Source organism: Symphalangus syndactylus, chromosome 17, assembly GCF_028878055.3.
Source record: "Symphalangus syndactylus isolate Jambi chromosome 17, NHGRI_mSymSyn1-v2.1_pri, whole genome shotgun sequence".
In the NCBI taxonomy this organism is placed as follows: domain Eukaryota; kingdom Metazoa; phylum Chordata; class Mammalia; order Primates; family Hylobatidae; genus Symphalangus; species Symphalangus syndactylus.
The window spans coordinates 17,196,506-17,209,912 of NC_072439.2; the positions used below are offsets into that span (position 1 = coordinate 17,196,506).

A 13,407-nucleotide genomic window follows, 5' to 3' on the forward strand; every position below is an offset into this window, starting at 1 on the left:
TCTGGCTCTAGGTGTGTGGCTCTGCAGTTGTGAGTTTGACCCAGTTTCCATCACTGGATGACGGTCTGGCTTTGCGCTTTTCCTCTTTGGCTCCGTGCCTTGGGGCCGGATTGTGTTTCTGGGGGCGGGAGCTCTTGGTTTCTGTCTCTTTGAGGTTTGTGTGCCTGACTCTAGGTGTGTGTCTTTCTCAGGAGCTGCAGCCCAGGGCAGCTTCCTTGGGTCTCTTCGTGAGGACCCTATCCAGGCCTCTACTTTCTAGGAACCCCAAGCAAAGTCCTCAGCCCCCCAACTCTGCTGCCTTCACCTACCCCGACACCCCAAATCCAGACCCTAATCTGAGGCCACGAGGGGAAGGCTGACCCTCATCTCCCCTCAGCCAGGCGGGTCTGCATCCCTCCCAGGCCGGCGGCGCAGCCTCCCCCAGTGCAGCCCCAAATCCTGAAGGGCAGAACTCCAGGGGAGCGGACCCAGGTCTCCACACACGGCCCCCAAGACCCACTCACCTCGGACAAAGATGACCTGCTCAGCGCGGCCCATGCCCACGGCATTGGTGACTGTGCAGACGAAGGTGGTATTGAACAGACTGTCCACCGCGTGGATGACCAGTTGGGAGCCCTGGGCTACTGCGGAGGTCGGGAAGGTGCCTGAGGTCCTGGAGGGGTGTGGGCTCAGGTGAGAGGGATGCCAAGGTCGAGAGGGGAGCACAGGCCTCATCCCTAAAGATATACCCACCAGGAGCCAAGCTCCAGGGACCTAAGTACTCCCGGAGACCCCAAATTGCTGAAATGCAAGCTCCCTTCATCCTGGAGGACTTAAGAGTTTAGGCCCAGCCCCTCCTCCCTCAGATCCAGGAGTCCAGGCCCACAGCCCCTCCTCCCTTAGACCCAGGGTTCTGAGACCACGTGACTCACGTGCTCCAGTCATAGCCCGTGGGCTCTGGGTTGCTGCGGACGTCACAGCTCAGGGTGGCATCAGTACGGCCGAGGTACCAGTTGTCATCATAGCCGGAGATGGACACTTCAGGAGGGTCTGGGGGAAATGGGGGGACTGGATCAGCAAGGAAGAGAATCCCAGAGCTGGTGGACAGGTTAGCAGATGGACAGGAATGCTAAAGAAACGGGGCGGGTTGGCAGGAGGTACAGCAGTCAAAACCGTCTGGAGCAAATCAGTCCAGGCTGTGTATGCTCATGTCCGTGTAGGCACTGTTCAGGGAAACCACTGTGGAGAATTTTGTGGGAGTTATTGTTCAGTGCTGGCAGTGCCTGAGGGAGCCACTACAAATTGTGTGTGTGTGTGTGTGTGTGTTTGAGACAGGATCTTGCTCTGTTGCCCGGGATGGAAAGCAGTGGGGTGATTTTGGTTTACTGCAACCTCCACGTCCTGGGCTCAAGCCATCCTCCTGCCTCAGCCTCCCAAGTGGTTGGGATTACAGGCATGTACCAGCACGTCCAGCTAATTTTGGTATTTTTAGTAGAGACAGGGTTTCACCATGTTGCCTAGGCTGGTCCCGAACTCCTGACCTCAAGTGATCTGCCCACCTTGGCCTCCCAAAGTGCTGGGATTGCAGGCGTGAGCCACCGCACCCGGCCTGTGTATGTGTTTTTGACATGGAGGGAGGATGTCAAAACAGGGTTTGGGCAACCAGCGTAGGTCCTGGGAGGAAAGTGGCACAGACGAGGCTCAGGGGAGCTGGTGCACTTATGGGCGCACGTGATGCACGTTGCCTGGGGGAGCTGGTGTAGACTTGGCTTAGGGAATCTGTGTAAGTGCAGGCATTGCCTGGGGAGCTAGTGTAGACAACACTGAGTTGGAGTATGTGGTCATTTTGGATAGTGGTGGAAGAGATGGTTAAGCCAGTATTTGAGGGATTCTGTGTGAAGAGTGCCAGGGTGGCCTCTCTGGGTAACATTACGAGGTGTGAGTATAGGCAGTTTCTGGAAGAGCTAGCAAAAAACCCAGTGGGAGGGGTCAGGATCAACAGGGTCCGGAGGATGGAGCCTGTAATGTAATATATAATATAATGTAATTATATTACATTAAATAATAAATAATAAAATATATTTTCATATATAATTTATACTTTATATATTTTATATAATATATACTTTATATATAATATATAATATATACAAATATAATAAAAAATAATAAAAATAAAAAATAATAAATAAATACAATGTAAATAATATCAGGGATCGGGGTCGGTGTAGAGACTCTGGGAGACTCAGTATAGACGGCACCTAGGGAAGTCAAGGCAGAACTATGGGAAGGTGTGCAGACGATGTTAGGTTGGGCAGTGTAGACATGTAGACGTGGCCCAGCATGATTGATCTGACGGTCCAGGGGCAGTGTCAACTGGGGTCCATGGGAGCCAGAAAAGACACTGTTGGGGGCAGCTCTTTGCTGGTAAACCAACTCTCTGGGGAATAAAAGAAGCCCCCATTTCTAGGGTTTGCCAATTTCCTTGGTGTAAATATTCCCCAAGGTTGATTTCAAGCTACCGGGAAGACTTCACTGGATGTGGAATTGGAAAGAAATGTATCAAACTGGCTCTTGCAAGCCCATCCCAGCTTACGACAGACTAGGCATGGCATGCAGGAACCCAGTAAAGCCAGTGTAGACAATGAGGGGGAAGTATGTAGATTTGCCCATGGGAGCCAGTGTAGACAGTGGCAGGAAGGTAGTGCAGAATTTGGCTTCAGGGAACCCACGTAGACAACATTCAGAGACAACGTAGACAGTGCTTTAGAGAAGCCAGTGTAGGCAGTTTTGATGGGGGAGGGGTCACCCCGATGCACTTACAGCGTACAGAGAGGGTCACAGGTATCAGGGCTGGCTCCTCGAAGCTCTCATGCTCCACTTTGCAGGTGACCGTGACACCATCTGCTCGGCCCGAGGGCACCAAGGTGAAGCGGCTGGTGACGGTGACAGTGCCGGCCAGGGTCCCTGACACCTGAGTCTCTTTGGCTTCCCAGTCCAGGGATGAGAGCCAGGAGATCCGGGCAGGTGGGCGGCCCTCTTTGGAGATGCAGAGGGCCACTGTCGTAGGGTCCTGGCTGAACGTGACCTTCTGGGCCTCAGCTTGGTTCTCGGGCTTGGCTGGGGAGAGGATGAGAGGGGGTGCGTCACTCCTCACTGGCAGTCATTCAACAAACACTCAGCAGAGGAGCAGGGAAGTTAGGCCCTAACTGCCGGGGTTCCAATCCCAGCTCTGCTGCTTATCAGCGGCCTGGCTTGGGGTAAGTGGTTTTGCAACTCTAGCTGTTTCTTCTTTTGTAAAACGGGGAGAATGAAAGTACCCACCCCTAGGATTGCTGTGTGAATTAAATAATACATTGATAGGTAAATGGCTTAGGGTAATGTCTGGCCTGCACTGCCCTATCCAAGTGTTGCCCATTTTATTTTACTTTATTTATTTTTTAGAGACAGGGGTCCGCTCTGTCACCTGGTGTGGTGTGATCATAGCTTGCTGCAGCCTCCACCTCCTAGGCTCAAGTGATCCTCCCGCCTTGGCCTCCAGAGTAGCTAGGACCATGGGCATGCAGCACCATGCCCGGCTAATTTTTAAATCTTTTTGTAGAGAAGAGTTCTTGCTATGTTGTCCAGGCTGATCTCAAACTCCTGAGCACAAGCCATCTTCCCACCTCGGCCCCCCAAAGCTCTGAGGTTACAGGCGCCTGGCCTGGCCATTTCGGTATACTGTCTCTTTGCCCTGCCAGAGATGCAGAGACAGGGTCCAACAGCCTGGAGGAGGCTGAGATTTAAAAAAAAAAAGCTGGTCAGGCGTGGTGGTTCACACCTGCAATACCAGCACTTTAGGAGGCTGAGGAGGGTGGATCACTTGAGGCCAGGAATTTGAGACCAGTCTGGCCAACATGGTGAAAACTCATCTCTAGTGAAAATACAAAAATTAGGATGGGCGCAGTGGCTCACGCCTGTAATCCCAGCACTTTGGGAGGCCCAGGTGGGCAGATTACCTGAGGTCAGGAGTTCTAGACCAGCCTGGCCAACGCGGTAAAACCCCGTCTCTACTAAAAATGCAAAAATTAGCTGGGTGTGGTGGCAGGTGCCTGTAATCCCAGATACTTGGGAGGCTGAGGTAGGAGAATTGCTTGAACCTGGGAGGCGGAGGTTGCAGTGAGCCGAGATCGTGCCACTGCCCTCCAGCCTGGCAACAGAGCGAGACTCTGTCTCAAAAAAAAAAAAAAAAAAAAAAAGCAAATCAAGGACGAGTAACTGAGTAATGTGGTTCAAAGGTCCAGCTGAAAAGGCCCCCTGTTCCTTTTCCTGTAATCACCATTAGATGATTGTATGACCGGAAGTGTGATAAAGGCAGAAAATTCTCAAAGCTGTTTCTTTTTTTTATACCCTTTCCACCTCATCCTCTTGGAAAACATGGAAAAAAAAAAATCACAAAAACAAACCTCCAGGAAGAACAGCAGCTCATGCTTACGATGTGTGTCCCCCACCAGACTCACATCTTCCGTTGCTTTCTGGACCTGGGTATCCATCTCTGAACTTCTCAACACGGTCTGACTCTCCTCTTCTTCCCAGCTCTCCCTTCCCACCACCTTCTCCCCTGACCATCGTGGAGCATCCAACAAGCCTCCCTACATCCTCCTGGCCGCCCTCCAAGCTGTTAGAATAGTGACTCAGGGCTCGAGCCCACCACTTCCCCATGGCCACCACCCCTGGCCACTCCACGTGCTCCCCATCCATGCCCTCCTCAGTCTCTGCCTCCACCCACTTTGGGGTTTTGGTTGGTGATTTTGTGCCTGGATTGCTTTGGCCTCCTTCTCCAGACCCCACTCCAAGCCCCACTTCCTCAAGGGCACTTTCCTGACCGCCGACTCTGGCCAACTATCCCTTGGTGGCTCACGCATCATGAAGACAGAGGCTTTGGCTGTTTTGTTCCTTACTTCCGCCCCAGTGTGTATATGGAAGCTCTTGAAGTTCTCTCTCTCTCTCTTTTTTTTTTTTTTTAATTAATTTGAGACAGAGTCTTGCTGTTGCCCAGGATGGAGTGCAGTGGTGCAATCTCAGCTTACTGCAACCTCCCCTTGCTGGTTTCAGCGATTCGCCTGCCTTAGCCTCCCGAGTAGCTGGGATTACAGGTGTGTGCCACCATTCCTAGCTAATTTTTATTTGTAGTTTTGGAGACCCTCTCTCCAAGAAACAAACAAACAAACAAAAGCTCACTTGCAAGAGCTGCTTGCCTTGGCCCCTGCTTGAAGTGTATATTCAGGGCAACTTCAATCTATGCTCCCAGGTGGTCATCCTCAAGCTTTGGGCTTGATTAAACTCGACACTTAGTCATATTTTCTTTTTTTTTTTTTTGAGACAGAGTCTCGGAGTCTCGCTGTGTCACCCAGGCTGGAGTGCAGTCGCACGATCTCGGCTCACTGCAAGCTCCGCCTCCCGGGTTCACGCCATTCTCCTGCCTCAGCCTCCCAAGTAGCTGGGACTACAGGCGCCCGCCACCGCGCCCAGCTAATTTTTTCTATTTTTAGTAGAGGCAGGGTTTCACCGTGTTAGCCAGGATGGTCTCAATCTCCTGACCTCGTGATCTGCCTGCCTCGGCCTCCCAAAGTGCTGGGATTACAGGCATGAGCCACTGCGCCCGGCCCTTAATCATATTTTCTGAGTCTCATTATTTACTTATTTATTTATTTATTTTGAGACGGAGTTTTGCTCTTGTTGCCTCTCAGCCTCCCAAAGTGCTGGGATTACAGGTGTGAGCCACCGTGCCCAGCCCTGAAGTTATCTCTGGATGAGAACAAATGATTGCACAAGAAGAGAGGCGTTCGTGAGGGTGGGGAGAAGAGCTGTCCTTTGTGTTATGGAAAACAGCTTTCATGTGTCACTGGAAAGGGAAGTGTTTACTCAAGGACAGCACAGGGTGACCTTCTCAGACGCTCTGGGCTGAGAAGGGGGAAAAAAAGGCATCCAGGGTGACGTGGCTTCTGGGAAGTTACCTAGGGAAGGTGGGCTCCCAGGGGACTTCCGAGATATTTTTTTTTTTTTTTTTTTTGAGACGGAGTCTCGCTCTGTCACCCAGGCTGGAGTACAGTGGCGCGATCTCGGCTCACTGCAAGCTCCACCTCCCGGGTTCAAGCCATTCTCCTGCCTCAGCCTCCGGAGTAGCTGGGACTACAGGCGCCTGCCACCACGCCCGGCTAATTTCTTGTATTTTTAGTAGAGACGGAGTTTCACCGTGTTGGCCAGGATGGTCTCGATCTCCTGACCTCGTGATCCGCCCGCCTCAGCCTCCCAAAGTGCTGGGATTACAGGCGTGAGCCACCAAGCCTGGCCTCAAGATTTAAAGAAAGGGGGCCAGGCGCGGTGGCTCACGCTTGTAATCCCAGCACTTTGGGAGGCCGAGGCGGGCGGATCACGAGGTCAGGAGATCGAGACCACGGTGAAACCCCGTCTCTACTAAAAATACAAAAAATTAGCCAGGCGTGGTGGCGGGCGCCTGTAGTCCCAGCTACTCGGAGATGCTGAGGCAGGAGAATGGCGTGAACCCGGGAGGCGGAGCTTGCAGTGAGCCGAGATTGCGCCACTGCACTCCAGCCTGGGCGACAGAGCGAGACTTCGTCTCAAAAAAAAAAAAAAAAAAAAGATTTAAAGAAAGAGCATTTGTAGCTGGATGTCGTGACTCATGCCTGTAGTCCCAGCTATGCAGGAGGCGGAGGTAGGGGGATCCCTTGAGCCCAGGAGTTCGAGTCTAGCCTGGGCAATGTAGTGAGACTTTTGTCTCGAAAAAAAGCATCCTTCAAAAAAAATCTTCCCTGCCTTCTCTATTTTTCCCAAGTGTCAGTCACCTTCCTGCTGGGAGTCCTATTTTTTTTTTCTTTTTTTGAGACAGGGTCTTGCGCTAGAGTGCAGTGGTGCAATCTTGGCTTACTTGCAATCTCTGCTTCCCAGGCTCAAGCGATCCTCCCACCTCAGCCTCTTGAGTAGCTGGGACTACAGGTGCGTGCTACCATGCCCAGCTAATTTTTTTTTTCTTGTAGAGATGGGGCCTCACCATGTTGCCCAGAGTGGTTTCAAACTCCTGACCTCAAAGCGATCTGCCCACCTTGGCCTCCCAAAGTGCTGGGATTACAGGCATGAGCCACCGCACCAGGCCTGGGACTCCTCTCTGATCCTGTTTCCGCCTCAGTCCATGGGCAAGCCCAGCACCTACTATCTCCTAAAAACACCTCTATATGCCACCCGCTTCCCTCTGCCCCCACTGCCTCATCTGTCTTCCCAGCAATGCCTCCTCTTGCCTCTCGCCCCAGCTCCCTTCTACCTCCGTCCACTCCTCCAATCACTCCTCATACAGCTGCCGGTCATTTTTTCCAACCTCAAATGTCTGTCCAGATCTCTCCTGTGGCTTGACACCTCCCATGGCTCTTAACCATACTGAGGGCATAGTCCAGCCTCCTCGCCTCCACCTGTGAAGCCCGTGTAATGTGGCCCCGCTGAGGGTCACCCAAGCCCTTGCCTATCCTCACCAGCCCCCTTTCCATTCCTGGAACGTGCGCAGCTCCCAGCTCATGCCCACCTCCCAGGTTTTTGTGCCCGTGCCCCTCTGCTATGCCCAAAGATGGCTCCTTCTCAGACTCTAGGACTTGACTAAGACGCCTTCCCTGCACATCCTATCTCAATGAGGCCACTGTGTCCCCTACTTCTAAGCCATTACTTCCCACCTGGACTGGACTTGTTTTAAGACAGAGTCTCACTCTATTGTGCAGGATGGAGTGCAGTAGCATAATCACAGCTCATTGCAGCCTCAACCTCCTGGGCTCAGGTGATCCTCCCACCTCAGCCTCTCGAGTAGCTGAAATTACAGGTGTGAGTCACTGAGCCTGGTTAATTAAAACAAATTTTTTTCTTTCCTGGCCAGGCGCAGTGGCTCATGCTTGTAATCCCAGCACTTTGAGAGGCCCAGGTGGATGGATCACCTGAGGTCGGGAGTTCAAGACCAGCCTGGCCAATATGGCGAAACCCCGTCTCTACTAAAAGAAATGAGGAAGGAGAGAAGCTAAGGATACAGATTTCTTTTTCCTCTGCCTCTAGTATGGGAAAAGGCAACAAATCCATAGGAAAACAGAAGGGACATGATGCATACTTGAATGGCTCTGAAGGCATCGTAACCTTCACATCTGCAGGTTTAACTGTAATGTTGGGCAAGTTATAATGAGCTTGATCCTCACCTGGAGGCTGAACTGTCACTTCATGATTAAAAATATTTTAAAAATTAGCCAGGTGTGGTGGTGGGAGCCTGTAATCCCAGCTACTTGGGAGGCTGAGGCAGGAGAATTGGTTGAACCTGGGAGGCGGAGGTTGCAGTGAGCCGAGATCATGCCACTCCACTCCAGCCTGGGCAACAAGAGCAAAACTCCGTCTCAAAACAAAAAAAAAATTTTTTTTTGTCATTGAGACAAGAGTCTTACTATGTTGCCTAGGATGGTCTCAAATTCCTAGGCTCAAGGGATCCTCCCACGTCCGCCTCCCTGAGTGCTGGGGTTATGGGCGTGAGCCATAGCACCCGGCCCCGCCCGGACTTTGCAGCTGCCTTACCCTGTGGTTTCTCAGCTCCCACCCTTTCCCCTCCCAACACAGCCAGGAGGAGCTGGTGAGAACCCAAGCCAAGTCAAACCTGTATGCTGCTAAGAACCTACCACAGCTCTTATCCTCCCTGGGCAAAAGCCAAAGCCTTCTCATAGTCCACAAGGCTTTTGCCAATCTGTCCCCATCCTCTCCTTGACTTTGTTGCTTCCTACTTTCCCCCCACTCATATGTCTCCAGCCACCCTGACTTCCTTCCTGGCCCTCAAATACTTCAGGTATTCCTGTCTCCGGGCCTTTGTACTTGCCATTCTGTCTGCCTGGAACGCTCTTCCCTTAGATACCCACAGGGCTCCTCCTCTCCTAGTTTCTGCCTAAATATCCCCAGACCTCCTTACCTAGAATTGCAACTTGGCCCCCTCCAACTTCCACGGCCCCTTTTTTTTTTTGAGACGGAGTCTTGCTGTGTCACCCAGGCTGGAGTGCAGTGGCGCGATCTCGGCTCACTGCAAGCTCTGCCTCCCGGGTTCAGGCCATTCTCCTGCCTCAGCCTCCCGAGGAGCTGGGACTACAGGCGCCCGCCAACACGCCCGGCTAATTTTTTGTATTTTTAGTAGAGACAGGGTTTCACCGTGTTAGCCAGGATGGTCTCGATCTCCTGACCTCGTGATCCGCCCGCCTCGGCCTCCCAAAGTGCTGGGATTACAGGCTTGAGCCACCGCGCCCGGCCCCACGGCCCCTTTAACTGCCTGACTTACTCTTTTATTTATTAGAGATAGGTTCTCACTCTGTCACCCAGGCTATGGTGTAGTGGCATGATCACAGCTCACCACAGCCTCAAATTCCTGGTCTCAAGTGATCCTCCCACCTCAGCCTCCCAAGTAGCTGGGGCCACATCTGTGCACCACCATGGGCTCAAGCAATCTACCTGCCTCAGCCTCCCAAAGTGCTTGGATTATAGTTGTGAGCCACCACACCCAACCTCAATACTTTTTTTTTTTTTTTTAGACCGAATCTTGCTCTGTCACCCAGACTGGAGTGCAGTGGCACAATCTCGGCTCACTGCAACCTCTGCCACCTGGGTTCAAGTGATTCTCCTGACTCAGCCTCCTGAGTAGCTGGGATTATACGCGTGGGCCATCATACCCGGCTAATTTTTTATTTTTTGTAGAGACAGGGTTTCACCATGTTGGCCAGGCTGGTCTTGAACTCCTGACCTCAGGCAATCTGCCCATGTCGGCCTTCCAAAGTGCTAGGATTACAGGGGTGGGCCACTGCGCCCCGCCAATACTTATTTTTTTGTTTTCTCCAAGAATGCCTGGTTGCCTGCCGCATCCTCAGCACACAGAAAAGCATCTGGCACACGGTAGGTGCTTAATGAACATTTGCTGATGGATGGAAACCCACAGAGAATGTGAACCTCACAGCTGAAGCCAAGAGAGAAACTGACCCGCAAGGGGATGCTCCCACAGCATGGCCCTCCCATCTCCTTGCCTCCCGCCCTTACCCTGCTCACCTATGACTCTGAGCCACGTCATCCCTCGGACAGACCCCTTGGGGAAGGTGGCAAACTCGCAAGTGTAGTTGCCCTCGTCCTCCACCGTGAGCCTGTGGAGGGCCAGCGTGGCGTCCTGGAGCTCTGCCTCTGTGTCTTGCCCAGTGCTCTGCTTGGCAGAGACGAAGGACAGCCGCTCGCTGCCAGGCTTTGGGCTGGGGAAGCTGGGACCCATCTTAGGGTGGAAGGCGGCCACATTCTGGTGGGTCACAGGTGCATCTGGGCGTTGCCAGGTCACCAGGGAGATGTACAGTCCAGGAACAGGTGGCAGCAGGTGGCACGGCAGCTCCACGGTGTCCCCGAGCTGGCCTCGCACCTCGGGTAGCACTTGGACTCGCACATCCTGGGCTCCTGGGCAGAGAGGACAGAGAGTGAAGTAGTCGGGTGGGGGAGGGACCCAGACACCTCCAGGCAGGGCCACCACGAAGGGGGCCCCACGGGAAATGCAGGCTCCACATGCAATGTAGGCAGCATCCTGATTCCGAAAAAGCCACCTGGGAAAGACATTTTAGGGAAGACTAAAATGACTATTCTATTATATTACTATAACATGTACTATGAGTTCATATTCCATATGATTTTGGAATTGCTGTTCATATTCCTAGGTGTGATAATTAAATTGTGGCTGTGCACACCATTTTCCCCAGAAGATATGAAGTCGCAATGTCATGATTTCAAGTTATTCCTAAATGGTTCAGCAAAAACCAAAATATGTCACCCATTGTCAAGTGGGTCTAGGTGGGGAGGGTGAGGGAGGCTCCAGGCCATTCTTCTTTTTTTTTTTTTTTAGAGACGGAGTCTCGCTGTGTCGCCCAGGCTGGAGTGCAGTGGCGCAATCTCTGCTCACTGCAAGCTCCGCCTCCCGGGTTCACGCCATTCTCCTGCCTCAGCCTGTCCGAGTAGCTAGGACTACAGACGCCCGCCACCACGCCCGGCTAATTTTTTTTGTATTTTTAGTAGAGACGGGGTTTCACCGTGGTCTCGATCTCCTGACCTCATGATCCGCCCGCCTCGGCCTCCCAAAGTGCTGGGATTACAAGCGTGAGCCACCGCGCCCGGCCCTCTTTTTTTTTTTTTGAGACAGAGTCTTGCTCTGTTGACCAGGCTGGAGTGCAGTAGCGCGATCTCGGCTCACTGCAAGCTCTGCCTCCCGGGTTCATGCCATTCTCCTGCCTCAGCCTCCTGAGTAGCTGGGACTACAGGTGCCTGCCACCATGCCTGGCTAATTTTTTTCTTTTTTGAATTTTTAGTAGAGACAGGGTTTCACTGTGTTATAGGATGGTCTCAATCTCCTGACCTCGTGATCCGCTTGCCTCAGCCTCCCAAAGTGCTGGGATTACAGGCGTGAGCCACCACGCCTGGCCACCAGGCCATTCTTACCTATACTTGTATGTTTAAAAGTTGACATGATGGCCAGGGTAGTGGCTCAAGACTTTAATCTCAGCACTTTGGGAGGCCAAGGTGGGAGGAATGCTTGAGTCTAGGAGTTCAAGAACAGCCTGGGCAACAGAGTGAGACCCTGCCTTTACAATTAAAAATGAAAATAAAAAAATAAAAGTTTTCTTTTCTTTAAATTTTTTTTTCTCAGACAGGGCCTTACTTTCACCCCGGCTAGAGTGCAGTAGGCCACCCACCTCACTACAGCCTCGACCTCCCAGGTTCAAGCTGGGACTACCGGCATGCACCACCACACCTGGCTAATTTGTATTTTTTTTTGTTTGTTTTGGTAGAGACAATGTCTCGCTATGTTGCCCAGGCTGGTCTTGAACTCCTGGACCCAAGTGATCCTCCCACCTCAGCCTCCCAAAGTGCTGGGAGTATAGGCAGTGCGCCACTGTGCCCAGCCTCCAACAGTTAATTTTTCAACCCTCACCCCTTTCCCTCCCTCCCACTTTTTGTAGTCTCCACTGTCCATTATTCTAATCTTTTTGTCCATGTATATCTGCTGTTTAGATTCCACTTATAAGTGAGAACATGTGGTATTTGACTTCCTATTTTACTTAGGATAATGGCCTCCAGTTCCATCCATGTTGGTGCAAAACACATGATCCCATCCTTTTTTTATGGCTGTGTAGTATTCCATAGTAGATCTATACCACATTTTCTTTCTTTTTTTTTTTTTATTGTAAGTTCCAGGATACATGATACATGTGCAGGTTTCTTTTTTCTTTTTCTTTTTTTTTTTTTTTTTGAGATGGAGTCTCACTCTGTCACCCAGGCCGGAGTGCAGTGGCGCAATCTCGGCTGACTGCAAGCTCCGCCTCCCGGGTTCACGCCATTCTCCTGCCTCAGCCTCCCGAGTAGCTGGGACTACAGGTGCCCACCACCACGCCCGGCTAATTTCTTATATTTTTAGTAGAGATGGGGTTTCACCGTGTTAGCCAGGATGGTCTCGATCTCGAGACCTCGTGATCCACCCGCCTCGGCCTCCCAAAGTGCTGGGATTACAGGCGTGAGCCACCGCGCCCGGCCCATGTGCAGGTTTCTTACATAGGCAAACACGTGCCATGGTGGTTTGCTGCACCTATCAACCCATCACCTAGGTAGTAAGCCAAACATGCATTTGCTGTTTTTCCTAATGGTCTCCCTTTCCCTACCTCGCCTGCCACCCCTCTGCAACAGGCCCAGTGTGTGTTGTTCCCCTCCTCGTGTTCATGTGATCCCATTGTGTGAATCCCACTTACAAGTGAGAACATGTGGTGGTTGGTTTTCTGTTCCTATGTTAGTTTGCTGAGGATAATGGCTTCTAGTGCCATCCATGTGCCTGAAAAGGACATGATCTTGTTCCTTTTTTTTGAGACGGAGTCTCGCTCTGTGGCCCAGGCTGGAGTGCAGTGGCGCAATCTCGGCTCACTGCAAGCTCCGCCTCCCGGGTTCACGCCATTCTCCTGCCTCAGCCTCCGGAGTAGCTGGGACTACAGGTGCCCGTCACCGCGCCCGGCTAATTTTTTTGTATTTTTAGTAGAGACGGGGTTTCACCATGGTCTCGATCTCCTGACCTCATGATCCACCCGCCTTGGCCTCCCAAAGTGCTGGGATTACAGGCGTGAGCCACCGCGCCCGGCCGATCTTGTTCCTTTTTATGGCTGCATAGTATTCCATGGTGTATATGTAGTTTTTTTTTTTTTTTTTTTTGAGACGGGGTCTTGCTCTGTCACCCAGGCTGGAGTGCGGTTGCGCAATCTTGGCTCACTGCAAGCTCCACCTCCCGTGTTCATGTCATTCTCCTGCCTCAGCCTCCCCGGCAGCTGGGACTACAGGTGCACGCTGCCACGCCCAGCTAATTTTTTTGTA

At 52.0% G+C, this 13,407-nt stretch overlaps 1 protein-coding gene across 2 annotated transcripts in view; it reads right to left on the reverse strand.

Annotated features, from left to right (window-relative positions):
- Positions 1-13,407, reverse strand: part of NECTIN2 (nectin cell adhesion molecule 2) — a 43,413-nt gene that overhangs the window by 14,164 nt on the left and 15,842 nt on the right. For both annotated transcript variants that reach the window (XM_055249505.2, XM_055251149.2), the window contains exons 2-5: positions 10,075-10,464; positions 2,803-3,099; positions 912-1,029; positions 504-652 (exon numbers count right to left, since the gene is read on the reverse strand). In XM_055249505.2, the coding sequence (XP_055105480.2) occupies positions 504-652; positions 912-1,029; positions 2,803-3,099; positions 10,075-10,464 (954 nt within the window). The remainder of the gene's footprint in view (positions 1-503; positions 653-911; positions 1,030-2,802; positions 3,100-10,074; positions 10,465-13,407) is intronic.